This window comes from Oncorhynchus clarkii, chromosome 23 (genome assembly GCF_045791955.1).
Source record: "Oncorhynchus clarkii lewisi isolate Uvic-CL-2024 chromosome 23, UVic_Ocla_1.0, whole genome shotgun sequence".
Lineage (NCBI taxonomy): Eukaryota > Metazoa > Chordata > Actinopteri > Salmoniformes > Salmonidae > Oncorhynchus > Oncorhynchus clarkii.
The window spans coordinates 36,719,552-36,747,067 of record NC_092169.1 but is presented as its reverse complement, the minus strand read 5'-3'; the positions used below and the strand labels follow the sequence as shown (position 1 = coordinate 36,747,067).

General features: G+C 43.9%; 2 protein-coding genes and 1 non-coding gene across 4 annotated transcripts; 2 read left to right on the top strand and 1 right to left on the bottom strand.

Annotated features, from left to right (window-relative positions):
* Positions 1-5,179: 5,179 nt before the first annotated feature.
* LOC139381758 (monocarboxylate transporter 4-like) lies at positions 5,180-10,494 on the bottom strand. 2 transcript variants are annotated; one of them, XM_071125505.1, is made up of 7 exons: positions 10,038-10,494; positions 9,853-9,924; positions 9,610-9,718; positions 9,282-9,429; positions 6,744-7,106; positions 6,424-6,552; positions 5,180-6,271 (listed from the first exon to the last, which is right to left on the bottom strand). In XM_071125505.1, the coding sequence occupies exons 5-7, from the start codon at positions 6,766-6,768 to the stop codon at positions 6,144-6,146; spliced, it is 282 nt and encodes a 93-aa protein (XP_070981606.1). In that variant the 5' UTR covers positions 6,769-7,106; positions 9,282-9,429; positions 9,610-9,718; positions 9,853-9,924; positions 10,038-10,494; the 3' UTR covers positions 5,180-6,143. The 2 variants fall into 2 exon arrangements, with proteins under 2 accessions (XP_070981606.1, XP_070981607.1); XM_071125506.1 differs by lacking the exon at positions 9,853-9,924 and having other exon boundaries at positions 10,038-10,050.
* Positions 10,495-10,840: 346 nt separating this feature from the next.
* Positions 10,841-10,913, top strand: trnar-ccu (transfer RNA arginine (anticodon CCU)). Its single transcript has one exon. It is a non-coding gene; the product is annotated as a tRNA-Arg (tRNA).
* A 3,042-nt stretch (positions 10,914-13,955) lies between these two features.
* Positions 13,956-26,740, top strand: LOC139381393 (phospholipase B-like 1). Its single transcript, XM_071124885.1, has 11 exons — positions 13,956-14,031; positions 14,665-14,887; positions 15,050-15,133; positions 15,349-15,490; positions 15,732-15,866; positions 16,212-16,356; positions 17,549-17,749; positions 18,590-18,730; positions 19,506-19,691; positions 25,412-25,518; positions 25,701-26,740. Exons 1-11 carry the CDS (start codon positions 13,956-13,958, stop codon positions 25,881-25,883), a joined length of 1,623 nt encoding a protein of 540 aa, XP_070980986.1. The 3' UTR covers positions 25,884-26,740.
* Positions 26,741-27,516: the final 776 nt, after the last annotated feature.

Genomic DNA, 27,516 nt, shown 5'->3' with positions numbered 1-27,516 from the left:
CTAAATGACAGAGTGAAAAGAAGGAAGCCTGTACAGAATATATATATATTCCAAAACATGTTGTTTGCAACAAGGCACTAAAGTAAATCTGCAAAAATGTGGCAAATAAATTGACTATGTCCTGAATACAAAGCATTATGTTTGGGACAAATCCAACACAACACATCACTGAGTACCACTCTTCATATTTTAAAGCATGGTGATGCTTGTCATTAGTAAAGAACAATTTTCCCTCTAATTTTTTGGAGCACTGAGCAAATTTTTAAGTGTGAGAATTTTGTGCAACCTACGGCGTGCTTTAACAGTGAACACTGAGGCGGTACCCTTACAGTTTTAAACAGTAGCCAATAAGCTATTGTGGCTTTTGAGTATAATATAGGCCTACCAACAAAACCAATAGAGCAAATCCGGCAGGTAGCCTAGTGGTAAGAGCATTGGGCCAGTAACCGAAAGGTTGCTGGATTGAATCGCTGAGTTGACGAGGTAAAAATCTGTCGTTCTGCCCCTGAACAAAGCAGTTAACCAACTGTTCCCCGGTAGGCCGACTTGCCTAGTTAAATAAAGGTTAAATTTAAGAATGTTTTTAAAAATCACATAACATTTTTACCTGGAAATAGCTTTTGATTTCTATGATATAGCCTACAGTCTATATGTGGTGTTCAACGCAGGCCTAAACTGCATGAGACTTATAAAAACGTTGTAGCATTATGAAGGGCTTGTTATTAATTCATAATTTTTTTACTTGGTCTGTAACACCATGGGCCAAATAGGTGACTGTAAATTGTATTGTGTTGTATGATGCAAGAAACTACTTTACAAAATAAGAGAGAGAGAGAGAAAGAAAGAGAGAATTAGAGAGAGCATACTTAAATTCACACAGAACCCCGGATAAGACAGAAGAAATACTCCAGATATAACATACTGACCCTAGCCCTCCGACACATAAACTTCTGCAGCATAAATACTGGAGGCTGAGACAGGAGGGGTCAGGAGACACTGTGGCCCCATCCGATGATACCCCAGACATGGCCAAACAGGCAGGATATAACCCCACCCACTTTGCCAAAGCACAGCCCACACACCACTAGAGGGATATCTTCAAACACCAACTTACCATCCTGAGACAAGGCTGAGCCCACAAAGATCTCCGCCACAGCACAAACCAAGGGGGGGGGGTGCCAACCCAGACAGGAAGACCACGTCAGCGACTCAACCCACTCAAGTGACTCATCCGTCCTAGGGACAGCATGGAAGAGCACCAGTAAGCCAGTGACTCAGCCCCTGTAATAGGGTTAGAGAGAGGGGAACTGGCCAGGCAGAGAAAAGCAAGGGCTGTTTGTTGCTCCTGTGCCTTTCCGTTCACCTTCACACTCCTGGGCCAGACTACACTCAATCAAAGAAGAGATGAGTCTTCAGTAAAGACTTAAAGGTTGAGACCGCGTCTGCGTCTCTCACATGGGTAGGCAGACCATTCCATAAAAATGGAGCTCTATAGGAGAAAGCCCTGCCTCCGGCTGTTTGCTTAGAAATTCTAGGGACAATTAGCAGGCCTGCGTCTTGTGACTGTAGCGTATGTGTAGGTATGTACGGCAGGACCAAATCGGAAAGATAGGTAGGAGCAAGCCCATGTAATGCTTTGTAGGTTAGCAGTAAAAGATTGAAATCAGCCCTTGCCTTAACAGGAAGCCAGTGTAGGGAGGCTAGCACTGGAGTAATATTCTAAAAAATTTTGGTTCTAGTCAGGATTCTAGCAGCCGTATTTAGCGCTTTATCCGGGTAGCCGGAAAGTAGAGCATTGCAGTAGTCTAACCTAGAAGTAACAAAAGCATGGATTCATTTTTCTGCATCATTTTTGGACAGAAAGTTTCTGATTTTTGCAATGTTACATAGATGGAAAAAAGCTGTCATTGAAACAGTCTTGATATGTTTGTCAAAAGAGAGATCAGGGTCCAGAGTAACGCCGAGGTCCCCAGTTTAATTTGAGACAACTGTACAACCATCAAGATTAATTGCCAGATTCAACAGAAGATCTCTTTGTTTCTTGGGACCTAGAACAAGCATCTCTGTTTTGTCCGAGTTTAAAAGTAGAAAGTTTGCAGCCATCCACTTCTTTATGCCTGAAACACAGGCTTCTAGCGAGGGCAATTTTGGGGCTTCACCATGTTTCATTGAAATGTACAGCCGTGTGTCATCCGCATAGCAGTGAAAGTTAACATTATGTTTTCGAATGACATCCCCAAGAGGTAAAATATAGCATTCTCTTGGGGAATGCTGCTTTTTAGTTAGCTTTGCGACAGTATCAAAAATACATTTCGGATTGTTCTTATTTTCCTCAATTAAGTTGGAAAAATAGGATGATCGAGCAGCAGTGAGGGCTCTTCGATACTGCACGGTACTGTCTTTCCAAGCTAGTTGGAAGACTTCCAGTTTGGTGTGGCGCCATTTCCATTTCAATTTTCTGGAAGCTTGCTTCAGAGCGCGGTTATTTTCTGTATACCAGGGAGCTAGTTTCTTATGACAGATGTTTTTAGTTTTTAGGGGTGCAACTGCATCTAGGGTATTGCGCAAGGTTAAATTGAGTTCCTCAGTTAGGCGGTTAACTGATTTTTTTCCTCTGACGTCCTTGGGTAGGCAGAGGGAGTCTGGAAGGGCATCAAGGAATCTTTGGGTTGTCTGAGAATATATAGCACAACTTTTGATGCTCCTTGGTTGGGGTCTGAGCAGATTATTTGTTGCGATTGCAAACGTAATAAAATGGTGGTCCGATAGTCCAGGATTATGAGAAAAAACATTAAAATCCACATTTATTCCATGGGACAAAACTAGGTCCAGAGTATGCCTGTGGCAGTGAGTAGGTCCAGAGACATGTTGGACAAAACCCACTGAGTCGATGATGGCTCCGAAAGCCTTTTGGAGTGGGCCTGTGGACTTTTCCATGTGAATATTAAAGTTACCAAAAATTGGAATATTATCTGCTAGGACTACAAGGTCTGATAGGAATTCAGGGAACTCAGTGACAAGCTCTTTACCTTAAGACTGTCTTTTCAATCTGACAGCTTGAAATGTAGCCTACACGTTTTGAGCGCTTGTAGGAAGCAGTAACTCCCCTTTACTGACCTATACTTATGTATAACTGGGCTAATAACTTGCTAACTAGCAAAGAATATCAACAAATGTGCACACGCGTGGCTCACCGCTTGTAAACTACCCCCGCCAACAGAATTCTACTCCTTTGCGCTCTGGCTATTCCTACAACAAAATCTGACTCAATCTTGCAAAGTTATGTGTTTTGGTTTGTTGCATTGACAAGGGGCTGATTTAATATTGATTCGATCACTGAATAAACGTTTATCTATATAGTGCAAACTAATGTTTAATCTCTTGCGTCTATGCGTGGCATAGACTTTTAAGTCTTTACTGAAGACTCATCTCTTCAGGGGGTCATATGATTGAGTGTAGTCTGGCCCAGGAGTGTGAAGGTGAACGGAAAGGCTCTGGAGCAACAAACTGCCCTTGCTTTTCTCTGCCTGGCCGGTTCCCCTCTCTCCACTGGGATTCTCTGCCTCTAACCCTATTACGGGCTGAGTCACTGGCTTACTGGTGCTCTTTCATGCCGTCCCTAGGAGGGGTGCATCACTTGAGTGGGTTGAGTCACTGACGTGATCTTCCTGTCTGGGTTGGCGCCCCCCCTTGGGTTGTGCCGTGGCGGAGATCTTTGTGGGCTATACTCGGCCTTGTCTCAGGATTGTAAGTTGGTGGTTGAAGATATCCCTCTAGTGGTGTGGGGGCTGTGCTTTGGCAAAGTGGGTGGGGTTATATCCTTCCTGTTTGGCCCTGTCCGGGGGTATCATTGGATGGGGCCACAGTGTCTCCTGACCCCTCCTGTCTTAGCCTCCAGTATTTATGCTGCAGTAGTTTATGTGTTGGGGAGCTAGGGTCAGTTTGTTATATCTGGAGTACTTCTCCTGTCTTATCCGGTGTCCTGTGTGAATTTAAGTATGCTCTCTCTAATTCTCTCTTTATCTCGGAGGACCTGAGCCCTAGGACCATGCCTCAGGACTACCCGGCATGATGACTCCTTGCTGTCCCCAGCCCACCTGGCCGTGCTGCTGCTCCAGTTTCAACTGTTCTGTCTGCAGCTATGGAATCCTGACCTGTTCACCGGACGTGCTACCTGTCCCAGACCTGCGGTTTTCAACTCTCTAGAGACAGCAGGAGCGGTAGAGATACTCTTAATGATCGGCTATGAAAAGCCAACTGACATTTACTCCTGAGGTGCTGACTTGCTGCAACCTCGACAACTACTGTGATTATTATTATTTGACCATGCTGGTCATTTATGAACATTTGAACATCTTGGCCATGTTCTGTTATAATCTCCACCTGGCACAGCCAGAAGAGGACTGGCCACCCCTCATAGCCTGGTTCCTCTCTAGGTTTCTTCCTAGGTTTTGGCCTTTCTAGGGAGTTTTTCCTAGCCACCATGCTTCTACACCTGCATTGCTTGCTGTTTGGGGTTTTAGGCTGGGTTTCTGTACAGCACTTTGAGATATCAGCTGATGTACGAAGGGCTATATAAATACATTTGATTTGATTTGACAGCATTTCTTCTGCACGCCAGTCCTGTAGGAAGTTCACGGCCCCCGCGCGCAGATTGGCAAGAACTAGGGAGTTTTTTTTATAAAAAAATAAACGGACTAGAGCTAAGCACAGGCACAATCTTAAGAGGGAAACCTGGTTCTGTCTGTTTTCAAACTGCCACTGGAGACAAATGAACCTTTCAGCAGGAAAATAACCTAAAACACAAGGCCAAATTATACACTGGAGTTGTTTACCAAGACATCATTGAATGTTCCTGAGTGTCCGAGTTACAGTTTTGACTTAAATCTGCTTTGAAATCTAGCCAGACTTGAAAATGACTGTCTAACAATGATCAACAACCAACTTTACAGAACTAGAAGAATTTTTAAAAAATGAATAATGTGCAAATTGTACAATCCAGAACTCGATTTATCCAGAAATACTCAAAGCTGTAATGGCTGCCAAGGTGCTTCTAACATGTATTGATTCAGGGGTGTGAATACTTATGTAAATGAGATATTTCTGTATTTAATTTTCAATAAATTGGCAAACGTTTCAAAAAATTTTTTTTCACTTTGTCATTATGGGGTATTGTGAATTCAGGCTGTAACACAACAAAATGTTGAATAAATCAAGGGGTATGAAAACTTTCTAAAGGCACTGTACCTCTATCACTCCAGTAACCCTGCATATTGTAAATATGGTATTGGAACTGAACCTGGAACCGCCCCTGTATATAGCTACTGACCCTGGAACTGACCCTGTATATAGCTACTGACCCTGGAACTGACCCTGTATATAGCTACTGACCCTGGAACTGACCCTGTATTTCACTACTGACCCTGTAACTGACCCTGTATTTCGCTACTGACCCTGTATTTCACTACTGACCCTGGAACTGGCCCTGTATTTCACTACTGACCCTGTATATAGCTTCTTACTTTCTCATCTTCTTATTTCTATTTAGTGTGTGTGCTTTTTCATACCTTATGTTTTTTTTTAGTATTACATTGAATTACAAGAAAGGCATTTCACTGTACTTGTGCATGTGGGGAGGAGTCAGGTTAAAGAAGTATTTTCAAACCTTGAGACAAATGAGACATGTATTGTGTACGTGTGCCCTTCAGAGGGTGAATGGGCAAAATAACAGATTTAAGTGCCTTTGAACATGGTATGCTAGTAGGTGCCAGGCGTACCGGTTTGAGTGCGTCAAGAACTGCAACGCTGCTGTGGTTTTCACGGTCAACAGTTTCCTGTGTGTATCAAGAATGGTTGACCACCCAAACGACATCCAGCCAACTTGACACAACTGTGGGAAGCATTGGAGTCAACATAGGCCAGCATCCCTGTGGAACGCTTGACACCTTGTAGAGTCCATGCCCCGATGAATTGAGGCTATTCCGACTGAAAAAGGAGTGCAACTCAATATTAGGAAGGTGTTCCAAATGTTTTGTCCACTCAGTGAAGATCAACAGCCCCCTGTTCAGGCATCCCCCTTAAGTCCAAAAGCTTATTTTCTATTCCATTCTTCTCCTTTCCTACTTTTGAAGGAAACATTTCTTTCAGCGCTGGTTCGTTCCCTTCTCCCGTTTCCTCCTCCTCTCCAGAGGTCTCATGAAAGCCCCACAGTTGAGCAGCAGTCCCCCATGATGAGAAAGCCTTCCCTTCAGCCATAGTGGTCTAGCAGAACCTGACCCAGGGGGGACAGGACAGAGAGGAACACGGAGCATTAGTCATTGGGGGCCTGGAACTAAATCATTGTATACAGACTATGGGAAGTTACACGTTAGAGCTGGATAGAGAGAGGGATTAGTAGTGTGTATTGTGATATGTTGCAAGTACCTGAAAAGTAAAGCTGTTTAATGGCGGTGGTGATGGAAGCTCCCACCATGCCTGCTGATGCCAGCAAACCTCCGACCTGCATCACCGACCTGCTGTCAAACCTGTTGACCGTGATACTGGACACTGGGCCTGGGCAGAAGGCGTTCACAGACAAACAGGCCATGTGTATTTATTAATGAAATGATGCAGAACTACAAGAGACTCACATTTCTGTTTTGTTTCTCCCATTGAACGTTTATTTTTTACATCTGACAGCTTTGTTTCGTATACGATTCAAGCTCTCAGAGGCCCCTGTATCAACTCTATGATTGACCTCTGACCTGATCCATTGAGCATGGGCAGCATGATGGAGGAGATTCAGGCCGTGTCGCTGTGGCCCACATCAAAGTCCCTCATCAGCTCCTTGAAGGAGACACTGACAGCTTTGGGGGAGGCGTAGGAGAACCCAGTGACGACGAAACAGATGAGTAGCCCCAGCCACCATCCAGCCCCAGCTTCCATCCAGCCCCAGGCAAAGTCTAGCCCCAGCCACCATCCAGCCACAGCAACCAACAGGGGTCCAGCCACCATCCAGCCCCAGCCAGCATCCAGCCACCATCAGGGGTCCAGCACTCATCCTCTTGGTTGTACTGACTCCCACTGTCCCTCAAGAGGATGGTCCTCTCTAGGAGGAGGGAGTGGGTCTGTAAGTTGGCCAAGAAGACGCATTTGTCAAACCCTCACAAACCGATCAATGATATATTTTGGAAGAAAGGTTCTGTGGCTCACACTGTACTGGTACAATGACTAATAATTCAAACATCACTCTTGGTCAATTCATTACCATACTCGGTCAAAAGGTCTATGTGTTTTCCCACACACCGGTGTAGCCTGACCTGCAATGCTTACTCAATGTATGACTGACTGAGCCTTTGGATTATGATTGTCTTTACCGAATTTGTTTACACGGATTTGGCCAGTTTGTGAAAGCTATTGAGCCATAGAATTAAATACCTCTAATTACATTTGTCTGTGCAGTACAGCTTGCAGTCACATTCAGCATCTGGTGTAACAATAACCATCTAGCACTTACATTGTAATAACAACAATCATCTCACCTGAGACACAAAACCACAGGGAACTGAAAGAGAGGCGGTAATAACTCAAGATATAGTCCTGAAGACATGTTGGATGTGTGACCTCCACATCTAGAATATAGTCCCTGTCCCTCTTGGGTTTCTGACAATTCTAAGGTCATGCTTAGCGTAACGCTGAATTAATCAGAAAATTCTGAAAGTGTTGTTCATTCTGGTGCCAAAGGTTTTCAAAACAATACTTGTATCAATACCGGCCACTATAATCACCAATACCGGCCACTATAAATCACCAATACTAACCACTATAAATCACCAATACCAGCCACTACCTCTTGAAAATACCACATCAGACGGTGGCATTAGCATGGGCACTTGCATACTTATACAGACATGTATGCAAACAAACAAAACATAGCTTTCTGAAATGTATCTAAAACCTTTTAATAAAGTAGAAAAAATCTGAAATCAAATATTAAAATACACTTAGTTGCCAAAACCAGAAATCATACTATTCTAAAATAGGTCATCAGTGGCTTACAAAAGTTAATGAATAATTTTTATAAAAGGACAGGACACATTTAAACTATCATAACTTCAATGATTTTTAATCCGTAGAAATTATAAATATATAATTTATACAGTACATGGGCTCCCGAGTGGTGCAGTGGTCTAATAGGCCGACCACACCACTTGCAACGCGTGCGCGAGCGTTGCAAAATAAATTTAGAAATCTATGTTATTCAATTATTGCACCCACACTGCTCGCGACTGTCTGCGTTGCCAAGGGCCCTAAATAGAAGTCCTTTCTATTTCTGACGCAGATTGCACTGCAAATCCTGCCTCTCCCATCTTGTCATTGGTTTATAGAAGCAGGTACCCACGTGCCATCTCCTCATTGGTTATACCCACGTGGGTGATTGAAAGACGAACTGTGTTGCCGGTCGGTGTAGTAATACTATGAAAGTTTAGATGCCAATCTAAAAATCCTACAATGTGATTTTCTGGATTTTTTCTCTCATTTTGTCTGTCATAGTTGAAGTGTACCTATGATGAAAATTACAGGCCTCTCATCTTTTTAAGTGGGAGAACTTGCACAATTGGTGGCTGACTAAATACTTTTTTGCCCCACTGTTAAGTTCAAAGATGAAAAAGCCTGGAAGGAGGAGAGATGACTAGAAACGATTCAGTTGACCGTTTTATCTGTGGATTAATTGTCAGGTAAAATAACAACTCAATGCTTATATCCCAGGACAAATTAGCTAGCAACAGCAAGCTAGCTAAATAGGACAAAATAGCTAGCAAGTGCAAGCTAACTAGCTAAATTAGCATAAATGTTTAATGCCTTTCGACCTGTTCCCAAATTAATATAATTGGTTCAGAGTTTGTGTTGATATTTTAACCTGCGTGTCGTGATCGCGTTTGGTGTAGGGGGACAAAATAAATTTATGCACGATGGCGCACGCACGCAGACGGTTTGGGTTCTGTGTCAGGCACTGCATCTCAGTGCTAGAGCCGTCACTACAGACCCTGGTTCAATTCCAGGCTGTATCACAACCGGCTGTGATTGGGAGTCCCATAGGGCGGCGCACAATTGGCCCAATGTCATCCGGGTTAGGGTTTGGCCGGGGTAGGCGTTCATTGTAAATAATAATTTGTTCTTAACTGACTTGCTTAGTTAAATAAAGGTTAAAAAAATATATAAAGAATTTGTTCTTAACTGACTTTCCTGGTTAAATAAAGGTAAAATAAATAAAATACAATTAATTGGTCACTAACACTCACCATCCTTTATCTATTCCCTTCTTCATTTTCAGGTATCACTGGGAACCTGTCTGTAATTTTCTATTCATCACTTCTTCCTTCGACTGTGAATCTTCATCTTTTCCAGCTCCTTCTCCATCAGGTGATACTCTGCAGTGGTTTCTGACAACTTAAGAAAAAGGGAATCAGTTACTTGCTCCGATAAATTATTAATAATGGCCTATAAAGGGAATCCCGTATTCAAGGTTAATTGTATGGCTTATACTGTATAAGCATACTGTATTGTATGGCTTATACTGTATCTATGCAACTGTATTCAATGGGATGCTTCAAGCTGATGAGAATCTACCATGTCCAACAGGAGGTCAATCTTCAACCTGAGTAGGTTGTTCTCCTTTTCAAGCTATAGGTTGCTATTTTTCAGTCTGCACCTCCTTCCCAGATACATTCCCTTCAGACTGTTGAGGTGAGAAACAAAACAGCAAATGAAAAAGAAAACAAATAAAATGCAAATATCTGTGGTGATCAGATAGATCAGACTTATTACAGTAGCAGTGCAGTTTTCTACTACATTTCATTGATGATCAATTACCAGCAATCCATTGTCCGTCTTCAAATGTCAAGCTATGGCCCCCAACTATATTTCCCTCGTAGACCAATCCAACTAGACTCAACAAATTAAGAGGGGGGATGTAGAAACTTCCTTCACATAAAAGACAACAGATGCACATTGTGCAGAATGTTTTTGGGCGTGAGAGAGATATTTCCTCAACTCACCGTGTGCAGATTGAAGACAGAAACAGACTTGCGAGGGGTATTCTTTGGACAGAAGGTGTTGCCAAAAAGCAGCATCTTCGTCATCATATATTGTGAGACAAATATATATTGTAGAGGATTAATGTTAGATTGATAACTTCTTATTTTGCAGCTTTGGAAATAGTGGTCAAGTAACGTTAGCTACGTAGCTAGCTAAAGTTAGCATAGCATTGCAAACTAAGATTACCAACAGCAACAATATTACGCCACTATCTTCGTCGTTTATTTAATCATATATTAAAATAGCTAGCTAAATGACTGTACAACGCTTTTATTGATCTAGCTAATTCGTTATCTCTGGTTAGCAGAGGCTTCCCTTCTCTTTCTAGCCCAGCAAGCGGCTTTTTACAGACATGCAGGTTACTGCGCAAGTGCTACAGATCCATTTTGTCTAAACAGGTAATAATGGAAGAATTTACAAATGGAAACGCAGCATTTGAGTTGGATGATATCAAATCACTTTGCATTTTTATGAATGTTTACTGTAACTACATACCATTGGATTCTTTATAGTTGGACAAAGTCTACATTTCATCCTTGTAATAATGTAAACACTTGATAAATGCCCCCGCTGTTTAGTTTGAGTGGGATAAGCCATCAATGTGAACGCATCACCATGGTGATAGCGTCTCTTTGTTTACCGAATACTGTTTCCCCGTGAAATATTTTTTTCAGTGTCATTACTTGATTGTCACAGATTTATCGTCATATTGCCCCTGGATAATCAATGATATAATGGCCAGATGCCGTTCTATTCATAACAAGCCCCAGTGGCCTAATGGATAAGGCACTGGCCTCCTAAGCCAGGGATTGTGGGTTCGAGTCCCATCTGGGGTGAAATATTTTTGTCCATTAATTAAATTGTTTATAAATAACAGTGTCAACAACTAAATGCAATGATGGATGATTTCACACAAACATTTGAATATATTTAAATTATTTATCTTGTCTTAACATTTATACTGAACAAAAATATTAAAGCAACATGTTTTATTTTTTATTTTATTTCACCTTTATTTAACCAGGTAGGCTAGTTGAGAACAAGTTCTCATTTACAACTGCGACCTGGCCAAGATAAAGCAAAGCAGTGCGACACAAACAACAACACATGGAATAAACAAGCGTACAAGTCAATAACTGAAAGAAAGTCTATATATAGTGTGCAAATGGCGTGAGGTGGTAAGGCAATAAATAGGCCATAGTAGCAAGTAATTACAATTTAGCTAAATTAAGACTGGAGTGATAGATGTGCAGATGATGATGTGCAGGTGTTGGTCCCATGTTTCCTGGCCTGAAATAAAATATCCCAGAAATGTTTCATACACACAAAAAGCTAATTTCTTTCAAATTTTGTGCAGAAATGTGTTAGTGAGCATTTCTCCTTTGCCAAGATAATCCATCCACCTGACAGGTGTGGAATATCAAGAAGCTGATTAAACAGCATGGTCATTACACAGGTGCACCTTCTGCTGGGGACAATAATAGCCACTCTAAAATGTGCAGTTTTGTCACACAACACAATAGAAGCAAGTCGGTTAAGAACAGATTCTTATTTTCAATGACGGCCTAGGAACAGGCTGTTCAGAAGCAGAACAACTTGCAACCTTCCGGTTACTAGTCATACGCTCTAACCACTAGGCTACCCTGCCACCCCTGTCTCAAGTTTTGAGGGAGCATGCAATTGGCATGCTGACTGCAGGAAAGTCCACCAGAGCTGTTGGCAGAGCATTTAATGTTAATTTATCTCTACCATATCTCTATATCTACCATAAGCCACCTCCAACGTCATTTTAGAGAATCCAACCGGCATCACAACCGCAGACCACGTTTAACCATGCCAGCCCAGGACCTCCACATCTGGCTTCTTCCATTGCAGCATCGTCTGAGACCAGCCACCCAGACAGCTGATAAAACTGAGGAGTATTTCTGTCTGTAATAAAGCCCTTTTGTGGGGAAAAACTCATTCTGATTGACTAGGCCTGGCTCCCCAGTGGGTTGGCCCCAAGTGGGTGGGTCTATGACCTCCCTGGCCCACCTATGGCTGCGCCCCTGCCCAGTCATGTGAAATCTATAGATTAGGCCCTAATTCATTTATTTTGTGTGACTCATTTCCTCATATGAACAACAACATATGTACTCAGCGTACTCAACATACTCAGTAAAATCATTCAATTGTTGCATGTTGCGTTTATATAAAGTGCATTCGGAAAGTATTCAGACCCCTTGACTTTTTCTACTTTGTTACCTTACAGCCTTATTCTAAAATGTATTAAATCGTTTTCCCCCTATCAATCTAAACACAATACCCCATAATGACAAAGCAAAAACAGGTTTAATTTTTTTTGCTAATTCATAAAAATAAAAAAAAGCATTCTTGAGTATGACGCTACAAGCTTGGTACACCTGTATTTGGGCAGTTTCTCCCATTCTTCTCTGCAGATCTTCTCAAGCTTTGTCAGGTTGGATGGGGAGTGTCGCTTCACAGTTATTTTCAAGTCTAGCCAGAGATGTTCGATCGGGTTCAAGTCCAGGCCCTGGCTGGGCCACTCAAGAACATTCAGAGACTTCTCCCGAAGCATTGTCCTAATGGAAGGTGAACCATCGCCCCAGTCTGATGTCCCGGGCACTCTGGAGCAGGTTTTCATCAAGGATCTCTCTGTACTTTGCTCCGTTCATCTTTCCCTCGATCCTGACTTGTCTCCCAGTCCCTTCCACTGAAAAACATACCCACAGCATGATGCTGCCACCACCATGCTTCACCGTAGTATTGGTGCCAGGTTTGTTCCAGACGTGACGCTTGGCATTCATGCCAAAGAGTTCAATCTTGGTTTCATCAGACCATAGAATCTTGTTTCTCAAGGTCTGAGAGTCTTTTGGTGCCTTTTAGCAAACTCCAAGTGGGCTGTCATGAGCCTTTTACTGAGGAGTGGCTTACGTCTGGCCATAAAGGCCTGATTGGTGAAGTGCTGCAGAGATGGTTGTCCTTCTGGAAGGTTCTCCCATCTCCACAGAGGAACTCGAGCTCTGTCAGAGTGACCATCGGGTTCTTGGTCACCTCCCTGACCAAGGTCCTTGGTGGTTCCAAACATCTTCCATTTAAGAATGATGGAGGCCACTGTGTTCTTGGGGACCTTAAATACTGCAGACATTTTTGGTACCCTACCCCAGATCTGTGCCTCAACACAATCCTTTCTCAGCACTCTACAGACAATTCCTTCGAACTCATGGCTTGGTTTTTGCTATGACATGCACTGTCATCTGTGGGACCTTATATAGACAGGTGTGTGCCTTTCCAAATAATTTCCAATCAATTGAATTGACCAAAGGTGGACTCCAATCAAGTTGTAGAAACATCTCAAGGATGATCAACGGAAACAGGATGCACCTGAGCTCAGTTTCGAGTCTCATAGCAAAGGGTCTGAATACTTATGTAAATAAGGTATTTTTGAAAATATTTTTGAAAAAAACAATAAGAACCTGTTTTCGCTTTGTCATTATGGGGTATTGTGTGTAGATTTATATTTATTTAATACATTTTAGAATAAGGCTAACGTAACAAAATGTGGAACATTTCAAGGGGTATGAATATTTCCCGAAGGCACTGTATTTTTTCAGTATCGGATTGTAGTTGGAAACATCCTAGAAAAGGTACATTTATGTTTATCATGTTTATCATGTAGCCTTTAGCCAATTGAAGAGCGCTTCTTAACGTTCGTCCAATCATATGTCTAGGTTATTATCTGCTTAGGTCCCACATGAATTTAAGTCGATTCCCCCAATTGAACTTTGGAGTGACCAGCAAATGTCATATGTTATTGCCTTTAGAATAGGCACTTTAAACTTGTCATTCTATTAACATTAGAACAGATCAATTAAGACATGGCTTTGAGAGGGGAGCAGAGAGAATTCCTTGTTATTTTGTGCGTCTTGGCTGCAGCCCTCGAGCAAACTTACCGTAAGTCTTCATTCAATATTTTTCAATATTGCTCTTTGCCTTTCGATATTAATAAATTAGCCAAATTATGTTAAACGTATGTTGTTCATTCATTGCATCCAAGAAACTGCATAAATGTGCAAGTATAGGTGGATCGGAGCGGTACAACCTCTTGTGAATTGTGGCAAGGTTTGATTGACATGTCATGTCAGACAGGTATAATTCGCACGAGTAGTAGCAGAGAACCCCCAGAGTGAACATTTTGGATGGTGCGTAGGCTACATTGCCAGACACTTTTTTTTTCTTTCTTGGTGACGCAGATCCCAAAAAATCATACACAATAATATTTACCGCCCTATTTGCTTAATGATATTTTTTTATTCTGTATTCCACTCAGTATTTCTATACAGTGTGAAAGTCAGTAAAATGGATTGATAAAATACATTGTAACTATTTGAACATCCACTCCGAGGTAAACATTGCCTGGTAATAGGCCTATTGTATGCAATGCATTTGCTCAATAGACCTATTCTTTAATCCATACAATCCATTCAGCTGAATACACAGACAAGACACTTTTGCTTAGCTTCTATCCACCACCCATGAGTGTTCTTCTAATATGGTGTGTTATTCATCCCTGTCCCCCTGTGGTAGAGATCCAAGAGGCCACTGTGTACTGGGATGCTGCCCAGAAGAGTGTGATTCTGAATGAGGGGGTGTTGGAGAAAGAAGGGGGTGCCTATGGATATTACAATGACACTCTCCTCTTGACGGGCTGGGGGGTGCTGGAGATTCGGGCAGGGTACGGGGAGACCCCCGAGAGTGATGAGACCACCTCCTTCTTGGCTGGGTATCTGGAAGGGTTCCTCACCGCAGAGTGAGTGCTTTCACTGCTTTGTTACAAATGACACTGATGTTCGTGTTATCTTTATTTAGCCCTGTTCACGCCTATACATTCATTATAGACATCATTTTTGAGAGTGGAAATCCTTCAGGAAATGTTGAAGAAATTTTAACCCTGGCTTTCTCTTTCCATCAGGCAAATGTTTAGCCACTATGCCAACATATATCCCCAGATGATTAAAGATGAGAAGATTCTGGACCCCTTGAAAGATTTCATGATGTAAGAGTCCCATTTATGCTATAGACAATCTTTTCCGTTCTGTGGACTACCAAATCACTGTCGAAAGCTCGAGGACCACCATTCGTGGAATCGCATATTTTCTTTTTTACATCAAATATCATGACAGTCAAATGTAGTCACTTTTAGCAGTCAATGTAACAAATGAAAGCCTATAATAATAATTATAATGACTGAATACCTGAGTCGGTCCACAGTAAACAGGACTACTGGACCAGAGAGCAGGTGAAGTTGAGGAGAAACAGGGACCCCTTGTGGTTACATGCAGGACTGATCTTGGCTCAACTGGATGGGCTACAGGCTGGAGCTGCATACTGGGCCAAGAGCAGGCAGAGAGAGGTGTGTGTGTGTTTTGTGTGTGTGTGTGTGTGTGTGGGAGCGAGATAAAAGTGTAAGGGACTGAATGTCAGAACTGAAGGGAATTGTGTTTTGACGATAATCTTCTGTGTGCGAGCATCAGATTTTCCTCCAACCTAATGGGATCTGTATAGTCACAACCCCCTAATTGCAAACAAAAACAGTTCCCAATCCTTTATGCAAATCCCAACTGACCCTTTTCTTCCACCTTTCCACGTCCTAGCCTCTGTCTATGTTTGCGCTGCAGTTTCTGAATGAAGTTGGAGACCTGCTGGACCTGATTCCAGCACTGACTCCACGCTTCAACTCCTCCCGAGGCCTTGTGCCAGGAATGGGCCACTGCTCAGCTCTCATAAAGGTCAGGAGTCAAGTGAATTTGGCTAGGTCTGGTTGTTTGTTTAGCTCATGATTGGTGGTGTTTATAGTTTATTTATAGCTGACTTGCATATCATCCTCATTAGTGGAGTTATACAATGCGATTTCCATAATCTACAAAAGATATTCAGCCACTGTTAAAGCATATTGGTTTATAATGATGTAGATTCCTTTTTTATTGAGCTTTCATTTTTCTACAGGAGTGGATTAATACCTTTCTCACATCCAGTTTTCTCTTCAGTTCATGCATGAGGTAGTGAGGACGGTACACTTTAAGTCTGCGATGTAACACCATGTGTTTGGTGTCTTTATCCTGTTCTCTCTCTAGGTTCTGCCAGGCTTTGAGAACCTGCTGTTAGCCCACTCCAGCTGGTTCAACTACGCTTCCACCATGCGTATCTACAAACACTGGGACTTCAGGCTGGCCGACACACACACCGCCACGGGCAAGTTATCCTTCAGCAGCTACCCTGGTAAATTAACATGATTGATTGAATTTGATTGATAAAGCAATTTATATAGTGTTTTATATTGTATTGATCCCTTATTTTACCAGGTGAGTTGACTGGGAACACATTCTCATTTACAGCAACGACTCAGGGAATAGTTACAGGGGAGAAGAAGGGGCTAATGAGCCAATTGTAGGCTGGGGATGATTAGGTGGCCATTATGGTATGAGGGACAGATTTGGAATTTAGCCAGGACACCAGGGTCAACACCCCTACTCTCACGATAAGTGCCATGGGATCTTTAGTGACCACAGAGAGTCAGGACACCCATTTAACGTCCCGTCCGAAAGACTGCACACTACACAAGGCAATGTCCCCAATCACTGCCCTGGGATATATATATATATATATCTTTTTTTTTAGAACAGAGGAAAGAGTGCCTCCTACTGGCCCTCCAACACCACTTCCAGCAGAATCTGGTGTCCCATCCAGGGACTGACCCTGCTTAGCTTCAGAGGCATGCCAGCAGTGGGGTGCAGGGTATTATGCTGCTGGCTGATATTGTGGTATTGGGGAGAACTCTTCTTATTCACTATCCATGTGTAGCACCCATCTACCTAATATGGCTGAAAAAAGCAGCCTGAGACTGTCTTGTACAATACAGACTCCACCAGTCTTGAAAATTGGGATGTTTAGTAATATACAGTTGCAACGGAAGGATGATTAATGTAAACTCGTAGCCTGGTGGGGTTAAGTGATGTTATTGAAGATTTGCCATTTTCCCTGTCATACATTATCTTACAGGCCCCATCACTATTAAAACTGAAGTGGCTTAAAAGTGCTATTTTTAGAGTTAAGCAGGGAATGTTATCTCACTCAGTGCAGAAACACACTGCATTAAAAGCTACTAAAATACAATCCGTGTGCTAGGATTTGAATCCATCTAGCCCTTCTGTGCACAAGCTTACCACAGTCTCTCGGGACTGAAATCTACTACATTATAATGACATTTTTAATTACCCTGTGGTGCTAGGAATGTTACACCTCACATATGTCCTTACCCTTAGCGCAACTTATTTTTTCTCTACACTATAGTGCAAGGGATGCTAGGCTATACTACTCCCACATCCCACTCCAAGTCCCCACATGTCCTCACCCCTTCATGTCCCCTCTCCTTTCCTAACCAGCCATGCACTTATCTCCTCTCTCCGCCCAGGCTTCCTGACATCTTTGGATGATTTCTACCTGCTGGGCAGTGGGCTGCTGATGACTCAGACCACCAACAGTGTCTTCAACACCTCTCTGTTCACCCTGGTCACCCCCCACAGCCTGCTGGCCTGGCAGAGGGTGCGGCTGGCACACGCCCTGGCACGCACTGGGGAACAGTGGGCTCACATCTTCTCTAAGTACAACTCCGGTAATGCCTGGGGTGTGGAGGACTTTTGTGGGATTGGGTTTTGTGATTTGTGTAACCTGTACTTGCATGAATAACCTATGAGCTTGTGTTTAGGTGTGGTGTGAGTATTGACTTTGTGATTTGTGTGCTACTGTACTTGTTAAGGATTGTAGTTTGTGTTGAATTAATTGTTACACAGTATGGTAAAGGGCGTAGTATGTTAAAGGAAAGGTAAAGGGGGATACCTAGTAAGTTGTACAACTGAATGCCTTCAACTGAAATGTGTCTCCGTATTTAACCCAACCCTTCTGAATCAGAGAGGTGTGGGGGGCTGCCTTAATCGACATCCACGTCTTCAGGCGCACAACGGCTATGTGATGTATTGCCTTAGGCCCTGACCACAGACGGTTCCTGACCACAGATGATGTAACCGTCCTGTTCTCTAAGGATGTACTGTAGTCTGTCTTTGTTAATAGAGCCACCGCAGTAGGAGATGACATAACTTGTTGCTTAGGAGGAACAGTACAGCTTGTTCTCAATGAGAGGACTGACTGTCCATAGCCTCTGTGTCTCTGGCACCTACTATAACCAGAAAGTGACACCTGATACGTTCCCATTATGATCGTATACATGCAAACTCTGCTCACCAGTTCCTAGTTCAAATACCCTTTTTTTCCCTTCTTTTTTTCTGAGTATCTGCATGCTCCAGTGTAGTGCATGTGTTCACCACAGTCCCAAGCCATGACATACTGCATATCAGGCGGTGACTCGTTTCTCCTCATTTCAAGGACCTGTAATAACCAGTAGATAATCAACACCAAACCAAGTTTAACACAACTACATTTCCCCTCCCCTCCTCAGGAACCTATAACAGCCAGTACATGGTGCTGGATCTGAGCAGGGTGTCGTTGGGGAGGAGTATAAGGGATGGGGCTCTGACTGTGGTAGAGCAGATACCAGGACTGGTGGTACACTCTGACCAGACACAGGCCCTGCGACAGGGTAAGGGACCGTCTCATTTCAGTCTGTTGATATAACGCTAAACTGGTGGATATACATGGGTTATATGCCATCCTAATTGACACTCTAGGATTAATAAAGTCTTATGGGATGTTATTAATTGATTGGCAAGCTGATATGTTGCTAAATGTATTTTCAAAGCCTGGGGGGAGAAGGATAATGCATTGTTTGTTTAATGTAATTAAATGGCAGCTGTTATAGCCATGATTATAAAATAAAATAGTTTTATGTGCACATTACTTCAAGTAATAATAATGTATTATAAACCCATGTCCGCTGGGCACCAATATGTGTGACACTTAAAGGCCCAGTGCAGTCAAAATAGAGGTTTCCCTGTGTTTTATATGTATTTCCACACTGAGGTTGGAATAATACTGTGTAATTGTGAAAATGATGAGAATGCCCTTTTTAGTGTAAGAAACATCACCAAGCTGCCAATAACAGCTAGTTTTCAGTTTTCCTCTTCCTAATCCGACCACTCCCAGACAGTCGTAGCAAAATTCTTGCTTGATAAATTGATCTTGCTAAGAAACTATTTTTGTTTCTTTTTGACCATTTTCATTGAAAACAATTACAGTAAGGTACTTAATTCTTACCCAGAAATGATTTGATATTGAGATGAAACAGCTGCATTGGTCATTTAAAAAAATATATCAATCAATGAATCATGTTGGTTGTTTCAGTCTCTCAGCATCTGATATATCCCTACTTCACCATTCCTACATTATTCTTGTCTTTCTCCTGTTCCCTCCGGCAGGCTACTGGGCGTCCTACAACGTGCCCTTCCATGCAGACATCTACAACCTGAGTGGCTACGGGGTCATGTGGAGGAAGCATGGAGAGGACTTCTCCTATGACCTCTGTCCCAGAGCCAAGATCTTCCGCAGGGATCAGGCCAGGGTTACAGGCCTTGCCTCCCTCAAACACATCATGAGATACAACAGTGAGTGCTGCAGCCCCTCTCAAGATGGCGCCGACAGATGGTCACCTCGCTTGTCACGCCCTGACCTTAGAGATCCTTTTTATTCTCTATTTTGGTTAGATCAGGGTGTGACTAGGGTGGGTACTCTAGTTTTTGCATTTCTATGTTGGCCTGGTATGGTTCCCAATCAGAGGCAACTCTATCGTTGTCTCTGATTGGGGATCATATTTAGGCAGCCTTTTCCCACCTGTTGTTTGTGGGATCTTGTTTTTGTATTGTTGCTTTTGAGCTGAACGTTTCGTTGGTTACTCTTTCTTGTGTGGTTGCTGGTTATCATTAATAAAAATGATTAACCTACCCCACGCTACATCTTGGTCCGACCATCCTTGGACTAAGCAGCGTGCCCAGGAGGAGCAGGGATCATGGGCCAGGGAGGAAAGCCAGGAGTGGAGGACATCCTGGACGTGGGACGAAATCATGGCAGGAGACCGAAGCCTGCCATGGAAGCAGGCGGAGCCAGCGAAGGAACAACAACGACAACACCGGGGTTCGCGACCACGATGGAAGCCCGAGAGGCAGCCTACATTTTTTTTTGAGGGGGTGGCACACAGGTTGGTCAGTGGAGCCAAGGTGTGAACCAGAGCAAATCCACACGGGGTGGTCTGCGGATCCGAGGGTTGAACCAGAGCCAGTCTGGGAGAGGAAGGTGAACTTGGAGGGGAATGAAGGGAGTGAATCAGACAGTTAAGGAGTTGATGGGGAAATTGGAGGAGAGAGTTATGAGAGAGCTGTTGTGTTGGTGCATGAGGCACGACATTCGCCCTAAGGAGCGTGTCCTCAGGTTAATGCCACCTGAGTCAGCTCTCCGTACTCGTCCTGAGGAGCGTGCTAGCCGTCTGGTGAAGACTGTGCCGGCCCCACACACCAGGTCTCCAGTACGCCTTCTCAGCCCTGCACGTCCTGTGCCAGCTCTCCGCACTCGCTTTGAGGAGCGTGTTATCGTTCCGGTACAATGTGTGCCGGTTCTACGCACCGTGTTTCCAGTGCGCCTCCACAGCCCGGTATGCCCTGTGCCAGCTCCCCGCACTTGCCGTGCGAAGGTTGTCATCTGTCCAGGACACATTGTGCCAGCTCTACGCTCCAGACCTCCAGTGCGCTTCCACAGCCCGGTACGTCCTGTGCCAGCTCCAAGCACCAGGCCTCCTGTGCGTCTCCCCAGCCCGGTATGTCCTGTGCCGGCTCCACACTCTAGGCCTCCTGTGCGTCTCCCCAGCCCGGTACGTCCTGTGCCAGCTCCACGCACCAGGTCTCCTGCGACGGTCTGCAATCCAGAGCCTCCAGCATCGGTCGGCAGTCCAGAGCCTCCCGCTTCGGTCGGCAGTCCGGCGCCTCCTGCGACGGTTCCCAGTCCGGAGCCTCCAGCGACGGTTCCCAGTCCGGAGCTTCCAGCGACGGTTCCCAGTCCGGAGCCTCCAGCGACGGTTCCCAGTCCGGAGCCTCCAGCAACGGTTCCCAGTCCGGAGCCTCCTGCGAGGGTTCCCAGTCCGGAGCCTCCTGCGACGATCTACGGTCCGGAGTCCCCAGCGATGATCCACGGTCCGCTTCCTCCACCGACGATCTACGGTCCGGTTCCTCCGGCGACTATCCATGGTCCGGAGCCTCCGGCGATGATCCACGGTTCGGTTCCATGGAAGCGGAGCGATCCGTGAGCGGAGCGGTGTCTACGTCCCAAACCGGAGCTGCCACCGAGGCTAGATGCTCACCCGGACCCTGCCCCATAGAGTCAGGTTTTGCGGCCGGAGTCCGCACCTTTGGGAGGGGGTACTGTCACGCCCTGACCTTAGAGATCCTTTTTATTCTCTATTTTGGTTAGATCAGGGTGTGATCTCTGGTTTTTGCATTTCTATCTTGGCCTGGTATGGTTCCCAATCAGAGGCAGCTGTCTATCGTTGTCTCTGATTGGGGATCATATTTAGGCAGCCTTTTCCCACCTGTTGTTTGTGGGATCTTGTTTTTGTATTGTTGCTTTTGAGCCCTACAAGGCTGTACGTTTCGTTGGTTACTCGTTCTTGTTTTGTTGCTGGTTAACATTAATACAAATTATGAACCTACCCCACGCTGCATCTTGGCCCAACCATCCTTAAAACGATGAGCGTTACATCGCTTCACATCCTTAGGAAACTATGTAGTAATTTGTTTTTTTAATGTATTATTTCTTACATTTTTATCCCAGAAAATCTTAAGTGTTATTACATACAGCCGGGAAGAACTATTGGATATAATAATGATGTTAACTTACCAACATTATGATCAGGAATACGACTTTCCCGAGGTGGATCCTTTGTTCAGACCTCCACCCTGGACATTGGTTCTAATCCCAGAGGCCGACCCAAAACAATGTCGTCGCCGCAGGAGAGGCAGACGGAGGGGCCTCCTAGTCAGACTTAGAAGGCGAACACACCATCCACCGCTTCTGAGCATACTCGTCGCCAAACTCCAGTCTCTAGACAACAAGGTGGATGAAATTAGGGCACGAGTTGCCTTCCAGAGAGACATCAGAGATTGTAACATTCTCTGATTCACAGAAACATGGCTCACTCGGGATATGTTGTCGGAGTCGGTACAGCCACCGGGTTTCTTTATGCGTTGCGCCAACAGAAACAGATATCTCTCTGGTAAGAAGAAGGGCAGGGGTGTATGCCTCATGATTAACGACTCATGGCTTAATCATAACAACATACAAGAACTCAAGTCCTTTTGTTCACCTGACCTAGAATTCCTTACAATCAAATGCAGACCCCATTATCTTCCAATAGAATTCTCTAGATTCTCTTAGATTATAGTCATAGTCGTGTATCTCCCCCCAAAGCAGATACCTCGACGGCTCTGAAAGAACTTTACTGAACTCTATGTAAACTGGAAACCATATATCCTGAGGCTCCATTTATTGTAGCTGGGGATTTTAACAAAGCTAATTTGAGAACACGGTTACCTAAATTCTACCAGCACATTGATTGTTGCACCCACTCAAGCAAAACATTGGGCCGCTGCTACTCTAACTTCCGTGATGCATACAAGGCCCTCCCCTGTCCTCTCTTTGGCAAATCTGACCATGACTCCATCTTGTTGCTCCCCTCCTATAGGCAGAAACTAAAACAGGTCGCGCCCATGCTTAGGTCTATCCAACGCCGGTCTGACCAATCGAATTCCACGCTTCAAGATTGCTTCAGTCGAGTGGATAGGGATATGTTCCGGGTTGCCTCAATAACATTGACGTATACGCTGACTCGGTGAGTGAGTTTATTAGGAAGTGCAATGGAGACGTTGTACCCACTGTGACTATTAAAACCTTCCCTAAAAAGAAACCGTGGATTGATGGCAGCATTCACGCAAAACTGAAAGTGCGAACCACCGCATTTAATCATGCCGAGGCAACTGGAAACATGACTGAATACAAACAGTGTAGCTATTCCCTCCGCTAGGCAATCAAGCAAGCTAAGCGTCAGTATAGGGACAAAGTAGAGTCGCAATTCAACGACTCAAACACGAGACGTATATTACAGAGTATACAGAAAATCACGGATTACAAAAAGAAAACCAGCCCCGTCAGGGACATCGGCGCCTCGCACCCGAACAAATTAAACAACTTTGCGTGCTTTGAGGACAATACAGTGCCACCGACACGGCCCGCTACAAAAGACTGCGGGCTCCCCTTTAACGTGGCCGATGTGAGAAAAAATGTAAACGTATTAACCCTCGCCAGGCTGCCGGTCCAGACGGCATCCCCAGCCGCGTCCTCAGAGCATGCGCAGACCAGTTGGCTGGTGTGTTTATGGACATATTCAATCAATCCCTATCCCAGTCTGCTGTCCCCACATGCTTCAAGATGGCCACCATTGTTCCTGTTCCCAAGAAAGCTAAGGTAACTGAACCAAATGACTATCGCCCTGTAGCACTCACTTCTGTCATCATGAAGTTCTTTGAGAGACTAGTCAAGGATCATATCACCTCCACCCTACTTGATACCCTAGACCCACTCCAATTTCACAGGCGATCCAATCACCATCACCATCACACTGCACACTGCCCTATCCCATCTGGACAAGAGGAATACATAATGAAGAATGCTGTTCATTCACTAAAGCTAAGCATTCAACACCATAGTACCATCCAAACTCATCATTAAGATTGAGAACCTGGGTCTCAACCCTGCCCTGTGCAACTGGGTCCTAGACTTTCTGACGGATCACCCCCAGGTGGTGAGGGTAGGAAACAACATCTCCACTCCGCTGATCCTCAACACTGGGGCCCCACAAGGGTGCATTCTCAGCCCTCTCCTGTACTCCTTGTTTACCCATGACTGCGTGGCCATGCACGCCTCCAACTCAATCATCAAGTTTGCAGACGACACTACAGTGGTAGGCTTGATGACCAACAATGACGAGACAGCCTACAGGGAGGAGGTGATGATCGTGGACTTCAGGATACAGCAGAGGGAGCACCCCCTATTCACATCGACGGGACAGCAGTGGAGGAGTTGGAAAGTTTTTTAAGTTCCTCGGAGTACGCATCACGGAGAAACTGAAATGGTCCACCCACACAGATAGCCTGGTGAAGAAGGTGCAACAGCGTCTCTTCAACCTCAGGAAGCTGAAGAAATTTGACTTGTCACCTAAAACCCTCACAAACTTCTACAGATGCACAATCGAGAGCATTCTGTCGGGCTGTATCACCGCCTGGTACGGCAACTGCACCGCCCTCAACCGCAAGGCTCTCCAGAGGATAGTGCGGTGCACAACATCACCGGGGGCAAACTACCTGCCCTCCAGGACACCTACAGCACCCGATGTCACAGGAAGGCCAAAAAGATCATCAAGGACAACAACCACCCGAGCCACTGCCTGTTCACCCCGCTATCATCCAGAAGGCAAGGTCAGTACAGGTGCATCAAAGCTGGGGCCGAGAGACTGAAAAACAGCTTCTATTTCAAGGCCATCAGGCTGTTAAACAGCCATCACTGACACAGAGAGGCTGCTGCCAACATACAGACTCAAATCACTGGCCACTTTAATAAATGGATTTAATAATGGTATCACTAGTCACTTTAAAAAATGCCACTTTAATAATGTTTACATATCCTACATTACTCACATGTATATAGGGTATTTTATACCATCTATTGCATCTTGCCTATGTCGTACGGACACCGCTCATCCATATATTCTTATTCCATCCCCTTACAGTGTGTGTGTGTGTGTGTGTGTGTGTGTGTGTGTGTGTGTGTATATATATAAGGTAGTCGTTGTGAATTTGTTAGATTACTTATTAGATATTACTATACTGTCGGACTAGAAGCACTGGCATTTCGCTACACACGCATTAACATCTGTTAACTATGTGTATGTGACCAATAAAATTTGATTTGAGTATGATTTTGTCAGGAATGGGTTGGTAACTGTAGTTCTTTTATAGTTAGGCAGATGCAGGCAATGCCAGGCCTGCAGGACCACTGGCCCTGTAGTGTCTAATCTTTTTTGCTACAACCGTAATCGGACTGGAGAGAATCGGGCCTTTCATTCTGGTCTGCTAAAGCTATCCCTATTAATAGAATGAGAATTCAGGTGGATATTAAATTATTCAACCCCACAAGGAGGATAGATCATCTTGCTGTGTGGGTCTACTAGATTGTCACACCTGCTGTTCCAACCTCTGAACTCAGTGCTTTTGAACTGTGTCTCCAGACTACAGGAAAGACCCTTACTCCAAGGGCCATCCCTGTAAAACCATCTGCTGTCGCAACGACCTGAGGCTGAAGAAACCACGTCCAGGAGGCTGCTATGACACCAAGGTCAGGGTTCAATTACCACCATGTCCACGCATTCGCACTCATAAAATAATATCAAAGGGAACATGATGGCACAATTTATACTCCTACGGTACATCACAATACTAAAATAACATTCAAGTAAAACAAAGGGCAATTTTTAATTATCTCCTCTCTCTCCTTCTCTCTCACCTTCCCTCTCCTAGGTGACAGACTTCCACCTGGCCCGTCAGTTAGCAGGCGAGGCGGTGAACGGTCCCACCACTCAGGGGGGCCTGCTTCCGTTCTCCTGGAGCCACTTCAACAGCACAGCCCACAAGGGTCTGCCGCAGTCATATAACTTCAGCTTCATCACCATGAAGCCAACTCTGTCACTATACCAGCCCTGAGAGGGGTCTGGGTTGTTCATAAGGGCATGCAACTTCATTTTTTTTGCAATGGAAGATGAAAATAAGGGTTTCTTTTTGGACAAGTCCAGATAGTCCCTCTCTATTTAATTCAGTTATCTTCCCTTTGGTGCTTAATGAAAATGACCCATGGGTCTGAAAGCACAGCGGGGCTAGGGAGTAAAGGAAGAAGTGGCCACCAGACACTTACCCAAGGCCTTTTTTTGTTGTTAACGAAATGGTTAGATGCACTGATTATACTGTATCTTTGTTATGTGATTGTTAGTTTTGTATAATGTGTGTTAATTTGTGTGGTGTATATTCCTCTGAGTTAATGACTGAGCAGGCAGAGGTCATTACAAGGTTCTATGTTTACAGTGCAGTCCAGTAAATTGTATCAGTCGGGGCTGGGGAACATGTAGCCTACGGGCCAATATTGACATTTACACACAATGATACCAGCTCAGACTTCTCATTTTGTGCCAGTTTGGTTCCCTGGTCTTGACTTGAACCAAAAGTGATGACCGGATGCCAATAATCAGGGAATTAGTTGTCTGTACAACATTCTCAGGTTTGTGTGTTTTTTCTGAAGACACCATATTGATACTCCCCGAAGAAGCAGTCCTCAATAGGAATGAATGCAATTCCACACAATAGGAATCAATGCAATTCCACAGTATTTCAATTAAATGTTTCAATGACAAAATGACATGTCTTTAGTGGGGACATTAGTACTATCAAAAAATCCACTGAAATGGTTTTATTTAAATTTTAATGTTTAGTTCACATAATATAATTTTAAAGTATACATTAAGGTGTCTAATAGAATAAACGTGGCAAAAACAATTGTAGACAATAAATGCATTTCTATAGAGTCCAAAATGTGTTTTTACCATAGAGTACTATAGTATGAGGCATAATACCCATAAAACCTAGCGTTTTTACAACATTCAGTTTTTCCATAGGGGATTTTAGAAAAACTTCAAATAAGGGCTGTGTTTCGTGTAGGCTTATCCTGGTGTGACGTTTTGATAGCCATGTAAATCTCTCTAGGACGAGGTGACTTTCATCAATATATTCACCTGTATTTACCCCCCAAAAATTAAATGCTTATTAGCTACTAATGTAGCTATCATGAAGAACTACAAATTACATGATGGTCTGGACGAGAGTGCCGAATTGAGGCAAAGGTAAGAATATCTGGATTAACTATCTAATGTTAGCTAAATGTAGTAATGAATAAATTGGCTACATTTATTTAATTTGACAATTCTGTGAACTGTCTTGTGCAAGTTTTTAATTGACACAATACCTGTTAGCAAAGGTGTCAGCTAGAGATGATTTGCAGGGATTTGCAGTTTTGCATGATGTCTTACTTTGATGCTAATTAGCATTTTCGAATCTGAGAGTAAATAGAGCCAAATATATTAATAAAAGTCACCTTGCTAGAGAGATTTACATCATTATCAAAACTTCACGCCAGGGTAAGCTTACACGAAACTCATCCCTTGTTTTAAGTGTTTCTTAAATCCCCTATGGGAAAAATGAATGGTGGAAAAACGATTGGAACCATTTCCCTGTTTGACCGATAGGTTTTATGGGTATTATGACACCTCCACTGTGGGGCTCTGTGAAG

Excerpts from the sequence above, each read along its gene's own strand:
- LOC139381758 (XM_071125505.1), bottom strand. The coding sequence starts at position 6,768 with ATGCTGCCCATGCTCAATGGATCAG. Across the intron at positions 6,553-6,743 it reads GCCCATGCTCAATGGATCAG|GCCCAGTGTCCAGTATCACG; the intron begins GTCAGAGGTCAA and ends CCTTCTGCCCAG. Across the intron at positions 6,272-6,423 it reads TAAACAGCTTTACTTTTCAG|GTTCTGCTAGACCACTATGG; the intron begins GTACTTGCAACA and ends CCCCTGGGTCAG.
- LOC139381393 (XM_071124885.1), top strand. The coding sequence starts at position 13,956 with ATGGCTTTGAGAGGGGAGCAGAGAGAATTCCTTGTTATTTTGTGCGTC. Across the intron at positions 14,032-14,664 it reads AGCCCTCGAGCAAACTTACC|AGATCCAAGAGGCCACTGTG; the intron begins GTAAGTCTTCAT and ends CCCCTGTGGTAG. Across the intron at positions 19,692-25,411 it reads ACACATCATGAGATACAACA|ACTACAGGAAAGACCCTTAC; the intron begins GTGAGTGCTGCA and ends CTGTGTCTCCAG.